The sequence below is a fragment of the Citrus sinensis genome, chromosome 5 (assembly GCF_022201045.2).
Source record: "Citrus sinensis cultivar Valencia sweet orange chromosome 5, DVS_A1.0, whole genome shotgun sequence".
NCBI classification, from domain to species: Eukaryota; Viridiplantae; Streptophyta; class Magnoliopsida; order Sapindales; family Rutaceae; genus Citrus; species Citrus sinensis.
In genome coordinates this window covers 23,924,275-23,938,138 of record NC_068560.1, presented here as the reverse complement: position 1 = coordinate 23,938,138, position 13,864 = coordinate 23,924,275, and the positions used below count along the sequence as shown (strand labels likewise).

At 33.9% G+C, this 13,864-nt stretch overlaps 1 protein-coding gene and 1 pseudogene across 1 annotated transcript; both read left to right on the top strand.

The window, feature by feature from the left end:
- The first annotated feature begins 1,106 nt into the window (after nucleotides 1-1,106).
- Nucleotides 1,107-4,618, top strand: LOC127902627 (disease resistance protein At4g27190-like). Its single transcript, XM_052442287.1, has one exon. It carries the CDS (start codon nucleotides 1,901-1,903, stop codon nucleotides 4,295-4,297), a length of 2,397 nt encoding a protein of 798 aa, XP_052298247.1. The 5' UTR covers nucleotides 1,107-1,900; the 3' UTR covers nucleotides 4,298-4,618.
- Nucleotides 4,619-5,788: 1,170 nt separating this feature from the next.
- Nucleotides 5,789-8,817, top strand: LOC127902126 (importin subunit alpha-1a-like; annotated as a pseudogene).
- The last annotated feature ends 5,047 nt before the right edge of the window (nucleotides 8,818-13,864 follow it).

The following is a 13,864-nucleotide window of genomic DNA, read 5'->3' as shown; positions in this document are numbered from 1 at the left end:
TCGTGAGCACGAAGACTCAATTTATACAAGTATTTAGAATATGGAAAAGGAAATGATACAATTAGCATAATTTGAGAATAATGATTGATTATCAAAGATTGAGTCAATCAATCTTTCTTAATAACTAATTAAGATAGGGACAATTAATCATTTGATTAATTGTTTTGATTTTATCAATATTGCTTGATTCTTATCATATCAAGCATTGGATGAAATGCCCAAAAGACATGAAAGACCATCCTCTTCTACTACCGATTTATATCCTATTATTTTACTGAAGTACTATAACTTTAAAGTTGCAGTTACTGTAACTATAAAATAAAAGTTAATAGTATATGGTAAAATATAATTTCTAAGTAATAATTTTAACAAAAATAATAAATATGTTATACGTTTCTCTGATGAGAAGTGATTGATCAAATCAACTTAACTTCTAAACTACAAAACTAGTGTTTGACAGACAAGTCCATAGTCTTATTCCTATATAGACCTTTTTTTATTTTTTTGATTTGGTTAAAATCAAACATAAATGGTTCATTGATCAGCAATTCATGCAGCTGTGTTGATCAGTTGACCAAACTGAGTTTCCACGTCCTCCCCCGCGTATAAATATTACAGATATATACAAAGCTTTTTGACTAAGAAATGCTTGCAAGAAATCGACCCACAATACAAACACGGTTTTAGCATATTAGCCTGCTTCATCTTCCACGCTTACTTTTCCTCAGAGGGAAGCAATGGACATTTCAAGATTCGCGTTTGGACAAGACAACTTCACCGATGCGTGTTGTATGTATATTCAGCACAACAGCTTTAATCGAAGCATATTTACGAATATGATGGCTTTAACTTTAATTAACATTAAATTATACATGTCTGAATCAGCATTATTGTTCCTGGATTTTCTTCAATGAGCGGAAAGGAATTTCTCTCCTTGAACTTTTAGCAAACTATTATTCTCCTCTGTAGATTTTAATATTTAATTTTGTTTTTAACTACTCAGGTATTCAGGATTTTTGGTACCAACTGACATCACAAATACTCTGTTCTGTCTTTCAACATTTATACTTGGTCTATCATTACTAGCATAACAAATGATCGTAATTAAAGCTATCACCTTCTCATCGCTTATCTTTATTTACTCATTCTTTCTCTTCAATTCCAAATTAAATTAGCCACAGCATGCACTTCAAAAATAAAATGGGTCACTTTCAAATTTTGTTCCTTTCTTGACTTGTTGAATTTGTGGAGTGTCATTCTTAAAACTTTTCGCAAACCATTGTCGCTCAATACCAGTCATTCGTCTATTGCAATAAAAAAAATCCGTTCCTTATTTATGCCCTTTTGATCTCAAATATATTTTGCTCCTGATTATTGTGCTCACTGTCTGTTGTCTTGTTTGTTATTCAGCTTTCTGCCGTCAACTCCTTTGAATTTTTAATCTCATCCGTAATCTCTGTTGCCTGCCACCGTAAAAAGTAGAAGAAGACCACAACCATTATCCAACAAACCCTTTCCTTATTACACCCATTTTTAAATCAGAGACACACATTGCTTCTGTTTATTATGTTCATTGTTGTTTTGTTGTTCCGCTGTTTCCATCAACTCTTTTGAATCTTCAATCTTCTGATCTCAACAACACTTGTCCTCTGTTTGTTGTAATCTTTAACCTTGTTATTTGATTTTGCTCTGTTCTGCGTTCTCCATCTATACACTTGTCCTGCTGCTCTCTCTGTTTTATTCGGTACCTGCTCTTTCTGTTCTGTGTTCTCCATCTATACTCTGCCCCATTATTTCATAGTCACTCGTGTGCGATCACTCAGTTTGCTTCCTATCGAGTCAATTGTTTTTCCAAAGTTCTATACAGAGAGCGAGAGAGAAAGGAAAAGGCTTCAACAGAATGGCAGAAATCATTCTCGATATTGTTGCAGAAGTTGTAAAGTGCTTGGCTCCTCCTGCATATCGCCAAATTGGCAATTTTCGTGACAGTGAGTACACTAGCATCTTACAGAATCTCAAGACTGAAGTTGAGAATCTGAAGTCTGAGAGGGTGAATACAGAGCGTAAGGTTGATGAGGCTGAAAGAAAAGGGGAAGAGATTGAAGAGAACGTTGAGAATTGGCTTGCAAGGGCCAACAATGTCATTGAAGATGCAGATGAATTTACAAACGATGAAGCCACTGCAAATAAGCATTGTTTCAAGGGGTTGTGTCCTAATTTGAAGACCCGCTGTCAACTTAGCAAGGAAGCAGTGAGGCTGATGGAGGCTATTGTCAAAGTCCGGGAAGCTGGAAGATTTGATAATATTTCTTACAGTATCATTCCGGAGGATAACTTGCTTATGCCTAACAAAGACTACGAGGCCTTTGAATCAAGAATGTCCATTCTGAATGAAATAACTGATGCACTAAAAAATGGGGATGTTAACACGCTCGGGATTTATGGAATCGGCGGCATCGGAAAGACGACGCTAGCTAAAGAAGTTGCTAGGAGAGCAGAGAATGACAAGCTCTTCGATCAGGTGGTTTTTTCTGAGGTGTCTGAGAGTCAAGACATAAGAAAGATCCAAAGAGAAATCGCTGATAAATTAGGTCTCAAATTTGATGAGGAGAGTGAATCGGGTCGGGCAAGAAGGCTTCATGATCGACTGAAGAAAGAGAAGAGGATCCTTGTAATATTGGATAATATTTGGGGAAATCTTGATTTGAAGGCGGCGGGAATTCCTCATGGAGATGATCACAGGGGATGTAAAGTGCTGTTGACGGCAAGAACTCTAGATACATTGTCAAGGAAGATGGATTCTCAAAAAAATTTCTCAGTTAGCTTTTTAAAAGAAGAAGAAGCTTGGAGTCTATTCAAGAAGATGGCAGGTGATTATGTTGAAGGTAATGAATTGAAAGAGGTAGCAAGGGATGTGGCAAAGGAATGTGCAGGTTTGCCTGTTGCCATTGTGACTGTAGCAACGGCACTAAGGGACAATAATAGCTTATTTGATTGGAAGGATGCATTGGAACAGCTAAGAAGGCCTTCCTCAACGAATCTTATGAACGTACAGCCAACTGCATATAAAGCCATAAAGTTGAGTTACGACAAATTGGCTGGGGAGGAGCTCAAGAACATCTTTTTGCTAATAGGATATACAGCAATAGCATCCATTGATGATTTGTTAATGTATGGTATGGGAATGGGTTTATTTCAAGGTGTGAATAAGATGCAAGTAGCACGAGCTCGAGCACACGCATTGGTGCACAAACTCAAAGCTTGTTGCATGTTGCTCGACCATATAAGCCAGAAGAAAGGGTTGTTTTCCATGCATGACGTCGTTCGCGATGTTGCCATTTCAATTGCATCTACTGAACAAAATGTTTTTTCGGCGACAGAAGAGCAGGTTAGTGGTTGCAGGGAATGGTCGGACGAAAGTGCAATAAAGCTATACACTTCAATAGTCTTACATGATGTCAAGACTAATTTGCTTCCTGAAGCAGTGGAATGTCCTCAACTCGAACTTCTTTATATACGTGCTGATAAGGAATCTTCATCATTAACAATTCCAAACAAATTTTTCGAGAGGATGATACAGGTCAGAGTTATAAACTTGAGTTACATGAATCTACTGTCACTGCCTTCATCACTTGGTCTCCTGTCAAACCTTCAAACCCTGAGTTTGTATAATTGCAAATTGCTTGATATAACTGTTATTAGAGACTTGAAGAAACTAGAGGTTCTTTGCCTACGAGGTTCTGATATTAAGAGGTTGCCTGTAGAAGTAGGTGAATTGACTTTGCTAAGGTTGCTTGATCTGAGAGATTGTAGGGAACTAGAAATTATCCCACCAAACGTTTTATCAAAGTTATCCCATTTAGAAGAACTATATATGGGTCCTAGAAGCTTTGACAAATGGGAGGTGGAGGTGGAAGGGGTCAAGAATGCTAGCCTACATGAGTTGAAGCATTTGATCTCTTTAGAATTACAAATCCAAGATGTCAACACTCTTCCGAGAGGCTTGTTCTTGGAGAAGCTGGAAAGGTACAAAATACTTATTGGAGGTGTTTGGGGATGGGAGTACGCCGACATCTGGTGTAGAGAATTCAAAATCGATCTGGATTCCAAGATTCGGTTGAAGGATGGGCTGATCCTGAAACTGCAGGGAATTGAAGATCTTTGGTTATCTGATTTGGAAGAGCGAGATGTCAATTATTTCGTTAATGAATTAGACAAAGTGGGTCCTTCACAACTCAAGCATCTCTATATCAGGGGTTCCCACCTCACCCTCAATCCGGCAGAGTCAAAGGTATGATCATTCCTAATTTAAATAATTGATATGAGAGGATTCTTTTGGTGTGTGTGTGTGTGTGTAGATATTTGTGTGAGTGTGTGTGTCTGTGTGTCTGTGTTTGTGTCCGTCTGTCTGTCTGTACGTACGTACGTTAGGCTAAAGCTAGAAATTTCTAGTGCATCACAGTATTTACTAGTAATTAACTTTGAAAAGTCTTCAAATATTACATCATCCTCATTTTCAAAGTAAACAATTTTGCAAAAATCTTTAATGTTCGCAATTTAATTAATATTTTAATTTTTTAGCTTCACAATCATACCATTTTAATCTTTTAGCTTCAGAATCTACCTCCCTAAAAATAAAATTATAGCCCTTGTACTGCATGAGCTTCATGCTTTATAATATCCTTCTTCTCTTTTCTCTCAATAAAAAGATATCTATATCTAAAATTAATATTAAAAAATGTGAAATTAATGGTCTTATATATTCTCAGCACTCTTACAATGTCATATTAAAGAGCATGGCCAAGTAGTTTTCAAATAGTTGTGTTTACGTAACCACCTTAGTCTGAATCTTAAGGAGAGTAATAGAGTAATTAAAAATAAATAAATTTAGGCTTTACCCATTCCCTTACCTTGAAAAAATTATTAAGAGAATATTTATTATTTATCTAATTTAAATCCATAGTTAGAGGTTTAATTTTTCATATTTAATTTTTATTTTAAAATTAACTCTATTAAATTTTTATTAAAAATCTGAATTATGGAATCCAAAACATCAAATTTGAATCTAATGCTAAACTAATTGGACTAAGTTTTAAAGATCTTCTGTCTATCGTTTAAGATTGTGCTCACAATTAAGTTTATGCCTAAAATTGAGACACCTTCAATGTCAACAGAGAGAAGAAGAATCAGCAAATGATATGCGGTCCCATGAAATCATCTTGGAGGACAATGTCAAAAGTTCTAATATACTTTTCATTGAGAAGGTCAGTTATTAATAACCCAATGGATTTAATAATTCTCTATAAACTTTTTTTGTTTGGTATATTCCTGTTTGTCAGCAAATATGACAAGAGTGATTAATAATTATATTTCACAATTATTCAGAAGTTTTCTTCAAAGTGTTGTAGGGTGTAACAAATACATTCTCAAAGAAAAGAAAAGGTACTTGACGCAACAAGTGAATTAATAATAATAACAACAACAACATCATCATGTTACGAAATACTAAAGATGTTGTAATTAAATAAAAAAACTTTGGCCAATAAATTCATTCATACTATGACTTATCATTTTCTTTAATATATATGTCTTTAGAATACATATATCGATTTAGTGTGGAATAATTTGGAAAACTTGATTAACAGTTGTTTGTACGAAAGACTGAAAAGAACTTTGACAAGAGAAAGAGTAATTTTATTGATTTGTCTATCAACAGAAATGATTGTTACTTGTAATTAACAAGTTAATTTTTTTGATCGAGTAGGTTACATTATCAAATTTGGAGAACTTGGAGTTGCATTCAATAAACGTTGAAAGGATTTGGCAAAACCAAGTTGCAGGCATGTCTTGTGGTATTCAGAATTTAATGCACTTGACCCTATACAACTGTGTAATTTTAAGATGTCTATTTTCACCTTCTATAGTTAGCAGCTTTGTTCGACTCCAGCGCATTGAGATAGAAAAATGTCGCGTCTTGGAAGAGTTAATAGTCATGGACAACCAAGAAGAAAGGAAGAACAATACTGTAATATTTCCTCAGTTACAATATCTGAAGATGTATGATCTTGAAAAGCTCACAAGCTTCTGCACAGGAGATTTAGATATTCTTGAATTTCCATCCTTGAAAGAATTACGGATATCTAGATGTCCTGAATTCATGGTGAGATGTACTAATATCTTGACAAAAAAGGTGAAAATTTATAATCAATTTTTCAATTCTTATGCACGTACGGTGAAAATTTATGTTATATAGCTGAAGAGTTAAATTGCCCATTGTCTTCATCACATGGTTTCTTCCTAAAAGTCAATTTCTCAGCAACGTAACTCTCAGATTAGTATACAACATTCATTCATGATTTTAATGATTCTGCATGTTAGGTGTATTATTATTATTAATTTGTAAAAGGTAAAATTTATTGAATAAATATATTGCATAAGCTAGTTGCAACCTATAATTCCCTTCTATTTTGTTAAATTTCCTTCAAAGTGTATTGTATTAATTTTCTGAACTGATCCATCTTCTTCTATTTTTTTTCCTCGGTACGGATTGATTGCCCAGGTTTTCTCCAATTTAGAAGAATTGATAGTTGATGCAAAGCATATAGTAACAAACAAAAGTGTATTTTCAGAAGACTTACTTTGCAAACTTAAATGTCTTGATGTGGAGTTTGTTGATGAGTCAACTACTATTTTATCACTTGATGATTTCCTCCAAAGACTTCACACCATGAGAGTCCTCCAAATAGAAGGATCTGACGCTTGGTTGTCAAAAGAAGAGGTTGAAAATGGGATGGAGGTAATCATAAGAGAAGCAAACAAGTGTTGTGATCTGAAGCACATTTGGAAACAAGAGTCATCCATTTTGAACAACTTGCTTATTCTACGTGTAAAGTCGTGTCACCATTTGATCAATCTAGTGCCATCCTCGACTTCCTTTCAGAATCTTGCAACTTTGGAGATATCGTATTGCAATGGATTGAAAAACCTATTAACATCCTCAATAGCTAAGACTCTGGTGAGACTCAGAGAAATGACAATAGAATCATGCGTTACGATAGCAGAAATTGTACTGGCAGAAGATGTCGCAAAAGATGAGGTTGTTGCTTTCAGTGAATTGAGGGAGTTGAAGCTTTTAAAAATGCAAAATCTGACAAGCTTCAGCACTGGCAATTGTGCCTTCAAATTCCCATCTTTGAAAAGATTACTGTTGGACGATTGCCCCAGTATGAAGATTTTCTCTGGAGGAGAATTGAGCACACCCATGTTACACAAAGTGCACCTGAGCATTTCGGATGGAGAACATTGGATTTGGGTGCACGACCTTAATACAAGTATAAAATACCTATATCTCAAGAAGATAGGTGAATTTCTTCAATCCCAGCAGTTTCCAATTTCTACTCCTGCCGCAACTCTCAATCTCCATACTGAGTCAGAAATTTTGCCCGCGATGGTTGCTGGGGTTTGGTCAGATGACAAGAAGTTGCAGCTGGAAGCAACTACTCTGTTCCGAAAACTGCTTTCATTTGGCAGGAATTCACCAATTGAGAAAGTCATACAATCTGGCGTTGTCCCGCGCTTTGTTGAGTTTCTTATGAGGGAAGACTATCCGCAACTGCAGTTTGAGGCTGCTTGGGCTCTTACAAACATTGCTTCTGGAACTTCGGAGAATACTAAGGTAGTGATCGACCACGGTGCTGTTCCAATATTTGTGAAGCTACTTGCTTCTCCAAGTGATGATGTCCGCGAGCAGGCTGTTTGGGCATTGGGAAATGTTGCTGGTGACTCGCCTAGATGCCGTGATCTTGTGCTTAGTCAAGGGGCTTTGATTCCATTGCTGGCAGAGTTAAATGAGCATGCTAAGCTTTCAATGCTAAGAACTGCCACATGGACATTGTCTAATTTCTGCAGGGGCAAGCCACAGCCACCATTTAATCAAATAAGACCAGCTCTTCCGGTGCTTGCACAGCTTATTCGTTCAAACGATGAAGAGGTCTTGACTGATGCCTGCTGGGCACTCTCGTATCTTGCTGATGGTACGAATGACAAAATTCAAGCTGTGATCGAGGCAGGTGTCTGTCCACAACTTGTTACGCTCCTTGGTCATCCATCACCCTCAGTGCTCACTCCTGCCCTGCGGACGGTTGGAAATATTGCGACGGGGGACGATTTCCAGACTCAGGGTATAATTAACTGTGGTGCACTGCCATACTTTTTGGACATGTTGGTCAATAATCAAAAAGAGAGCATCAAGAAGGAAGTATGCTGGGTTATTTCAAATATCACAGCTGGAAACAGGGAACAGATTCAGGCGGTAATTAATGCTGGCTTAATTGGTCCCCTTGTCAATCTGCTTCAAAACGCTGAATTTGATATAAAGAAGGAGGCTGCTCGGGTAATTTCGAATGCTAGCTCGGGTGGTACTCATGAGCAAATCAAGTACCTTGTGGGAACGGGGTGTATAAAACCATTGTGTGATCTCCTCCTATGCCCTGATCCAGGGATCGTCACTGTTTGCCTAAAAGGATTAGAGAACATTTTGAAGGTTGGGGAAGCTGAAAAGAATATGGGTACTGCCATTGGAAATGTTAATCAACATGCCCAGTTGGTAGAGAAGGCTGAGGGATTAGAAAAGATAGAAAATCTACAAAGTCATGACGGCAACGAGATCCATGAGAAGTCAGTAAAGATTCTTGAGACATACTGGCGTGGTCGTGTGGTTGGAAGAAGACGATGATACAGCTGCCGGTTTCCCGTATGCAGGGAATGAGGATCAAGGATGAGGAGGGAGATTCACAAGACAATGATGCGATGACTAATGGTAAGGTCTATTAATTATTATCATTATTATTATGACTTCGAACCGGCTTTCAGATTGTAAAACAACACTCATGATCTTGTTTCTTTCACTTGATAATTTCAGGTTGAATGGTGGAACAGTCCCCTATCCATGTCGTTGCAGGATATACGGTGGCCAGATTCATTTCTTAGCATTAATTGTGTTACCAAATTTCAATTTGTAGGCACCCCAAAGACTTTTCAAGTACCATTTTTAAGTTGAGATGCATGTGTGGTGTGAATCAATAATCATGCTTGTGTCTGGGTGCCTTGTATTATATATATTGGATTGTTAGAGTGTTTCGGTTGTTATAATGAGGAAACTAGCCATCAAATGAGCTTATAATCATTCTAATCATGCAATCTTTTTTCACAAAGATAATTTAGTATTTTAATAGTAAAATTCATTGAAGTAGTATTCGAACATTATTAGCGTCATTGCACTAGAAATTCAACGTACATGAATGATAACCATTACATTTTTAAAAAAATAAATTAATTTCTTTCCAGCGATTTTTTATATAAAATATGAATTAGAATATAACAAATAAAAATTGATTTTAAAAACTAATATATTTTTTTCATCTATTAATTTAGAACATTATTATAAGCATGAACTAAAAACTAAAAAAAATTATTAGATGTTATATTATTTTGCATTAATTATATACAATCCTTACTATATACACTCGAAATAAAAAGGATGTGGTGATAAGAATTTATTGGAGTATATATGATTGAGTGCTTCTTTGATCCAAGATTCTAGACTTTCTTAAATTTTGTGTAAATTGTTACTCCACATTCTCACACCATATGGCGTAACTGCTCTTTGGGCTCTAAAAAAGTCTTAAGTTCTTGGATTGGATAATTTTGTGAAACTTGTTACTCCACACACGCACACGCACACACACACACAGGAGCGCATGCGCACACACGCGTACGTCCACCTCTTATCTGAGGGTAAGAGGTGGAGGTACAAATCCTAGCCCTCACGAATTTATTAGAAAGAAAAGAATGATTAAAGGAACGGAGGGCAGTTTTTGGAATTATTTTTGTGCCATTCCATTTTTTATAACTTTTTAATATTTTTCGTGAGGTATATTTAAGATAGGGTTTTGATAAGGAAATCTGAGGGGGCCTCCAAAAATATATATATAATCATTCTCAGATACAGATGCGTTCATTTTTTTTATTGTGGATACGCTCTAAGCCGTGGTTTTAATAGACTTATCTTTTAATGAATTATAAAGCCACGTGGTTTAATAACATTAAAAACTAATTCTCTTAAAATACATGACTTAACATGAAAAAAAATAAAAACTTCCGCACTAAAAAAGAACTATATATATATGTGTGTTTGTGTGAAATTATCTAAATAACCAAAGACCAATTAATTCATTATTTATTGAGAGTGAGATTTCAATTAAACGCTTAAATAAAATATTCTTTTAACAAAAATTTTACACCTACCGCCCCGTTTCATTTAATTTTTAAGATTAAATGAACTAATTTATGACAAAATCTTCAAGCCCCAATAATCTAAAAGGCTACTAAAAATTTTAAAAATTTATTCCTTTGTTAAATATTAAAATATATTTATTTAAAAAAAAACTTTGGGCTTGAAGTAGATCGGTCATGTTCTAGATTAAAAGATATTTCATATCGCTTCATCTTCCATTAAAACTCTTCTTCTGAGGGAAGAAATACACTTAAAGATTTGCATTTCTTAAATTTTACCTTCAATTAACATTAAATTCTCCATGATTTATAATTATGAACCGATACGCATTGTCGCACATCTTACAGTGTGCGACGGCATATGTGTCATGATTTTATTTGTAAGGTTGTAATCTGGGCCACGCAGCCCCACCATTACCAATGACATAATGACATGCGTCTCATTGCGCACCACAAGATACGTGATGGCGTGCATCAAAGCATCCCTCTACGAATTAACTAAGTGTCTTTTAACTAAAATGGATTTTTTCAATCATTTAATCATATAAACTAATGGTACAATTATATTTTTATATGGTCAAAGCGTCAAGATTAAATTAATAAAAAACTAACGAGCGAGGATGGACTAATGATTTTCCAAATATTGAGTGGAGTAGCAGCAAATACCAATTTATTTGGCGTGTGGTAAGTAATAATGTATATTAATACAAATTTAAAAATGAGTTATTTAATAGTCAAACTATGCTAATGCACTTCAGTTAAAAATTTTTAAACAATTTAGACTTATGAGTCAAAATATTGAAACATTACCATTTTTAATTCGGATGCAAACAGCAAGGACTGTCAATAACCTAGTAAGTTCATCAAAGCCATTGAATTACTTTTATGTTAAATCTAATGATTACTATTAATTAATAAGAATACGACAACATATGGGGTATGGTGCTAGAGGGGCACCATAGTTGAACCCATTTATTTAATTCATATTGACAAGAAGTTTAATTTTTCATATTTAACTTTTAATTCTAAATTAACTCTGTTATACTTTTGTTAAAAAATCTCAGTTATGGAATCTAAAATATTGAATTTGATTCTAGTGCTAAACTGAATTAAGATTAAGATTGTACTCACAATTTTGAAGACCTTGTGTCACTTTGAATTAAGATTGTACTCACAATTAAGTTTATACTCTAAAATCAAGAAGCCTTTAATGTCAATAGAGACCAGGAAAATCAGCAAATGATATGCAGTCGAACAAAGTCATTTTGGAGGACAACATTGATATTTCCGATACACTTTTCATTGACAAGGTTGGCTATTAATAACCCAATATTGGTCTTTTTAATTTTTTTTTTGTTAGCAAATATGGCAAGAGTAATTGATAATTATATTCCAAAATTAATCTAAGTTTTCCATGCTAAGTGTTGTAGGGCATAACAAATACGTTCTTAAAGAAAAGAAAAAGTAGTCTTCACTCTTCACACACTAAGGTGTCGTTTGTTTTTTAACTTAATGATTTAAAGTGACTTAACTTAATTAATTAAGTTAATTAGATGTATTTATTTTTATAACTTAATGAGACTTTTTAGATAATTTTGACTTAATAAAATAAGCTAATTTTTTTGGCTTTTTACTTAATGGAGAAATCTGAATTAAGTCAATTACTCGCTAATGTCAAAAATATCTTTGTTTTATAATTTATTTTTCATGTCTATCCCAAAACTCACCTATGGATATTTACCCCACATAAAAATATCCATGTTTTTTTCTTTCTTATATTATATATGATAAAATTTGAAATTTATGGTATTTTATATATTAAAATTCTAAAATAATTATGTATTCACTTAAATTTTAACAGCTTTGTTCGACTCCTACGCATTAAGATAGAATACTCCAACGCTTTGTTCGAAACCAAGTTAATAGTTACAAACATCCAAGAAGAAAGGAAGAATATATTGTAATGTTTCCTCAGTTACAATATCTGAAGATGTATGATCTTGAAAAGTTCACAAACTTTCTCATAGGGGATGTAGATATTCTTGAATTTCCATCCTTCAAAGAATTATGGATATATCGACGTCCTGAATTTATAGTGAATATAAAAAAATAACTAATATCTTGATAGAAAAGGTACCTACAAGAATTTTATAATTAATTTTTCAATTCTTATGTATGTGACTGCTTAGAGTTATTTTGCCATTGCCTTCATCACTTGGTTGCTTACTAAAAGTCAAATTGTCAGCAACAAACTCTCTTACATAATGTTCATTCGCGATTATTCTGCATGTTAGGTGTTTCATTATTATTATTTTGCAAAAGATTAAGATTTATCGAATCAAATGTATTTTCCAAGCTAGCGGTAACTTATAATTTTCTATTTAATTTTCAAACTTTCTGCATGTTAGGTGTATTGTTATTATTTTCTAAAAAGTAAATTTTATTGGATACATATATTGTATCAGCTAGTAGTAGCTTGTAATTCATAAATTTTCTCCAAAAAGCACAGTACTAATTTTGTGAAATTATTACAAAGGACATCAACTGATCATTTTACAAATTTTTTTTTTAATTGATCACCCAGATATTCCCCAATTTGGAACAATTGATAGTAGATGGGAAGCATATAGTAACTAATAAATGTCTATTTTCAGAAGACTTGCTTTGCAGACTTTAAGTGTCTTGATGTGGAGTTTGTTGATGAGTCGACCACTATTTTATCACTTGATGATAACTAAACTATTACTAACCCGTTTGGGAGTGTGGTGAGGTAGCTGGGCTGTCAAAGCCCAGCTACTAAAGTGTTTGGTAACACTTGTAGTTGGGCTTTGATAGTTTAGTAAATTTTTTTTCAACTTATACTCTACAGCTGTAGCTTTTACTCAACAGCAGCTGCAGCTTAAAAGCTACAACATCTCACTTCCAAACACACCCTACAACAGTGAAAAGCAATCGGAGTATTTTTCTTACAAACGAAATAATTTTTACTAGTTATTCATGAAAACAAATAGTTTCATTATATTTGGTGATAAATTATAATGAGTGGCGTTGCTCGTCTTAGATAGAGGATACTATCAGAAATTATTAAGATTAATTATACATGTGCCTTAACATAGTGTCTGAGTATTTAATGCTTAATTTGGGTACATATGAAAATTTATGTAAACATAAATGACACCGTATGTAAATATAAATAAATAAAAAAGATTGTTCAAACATACAAAATTACAAATATCCGAGAAAAAGAGAACCACACGTATAATGTTTCAAACATGAACAAAATCTTAAGTTCTTTATAATCATGTATGTTCATTTTGGCATAGAGAAAAAACTTTTGTTTTTTTTTTTATTTATTCTTTTCGTATGTATATAAAGATCTTTATTATGAATTATGAACCATGGATCTCATTCAATGGTTATGTTTGAAATTTTTACTAGGATTCACCAATTTAAAAATGAATATGTACATATATCATTTAAATCAAAACAAAGGAGAAAATAAATTATGAGAAAAACTTATCACATGTTTTCGCTTGTAGCTTCTAATAATATTAGTTTAAGGTTGGCACAT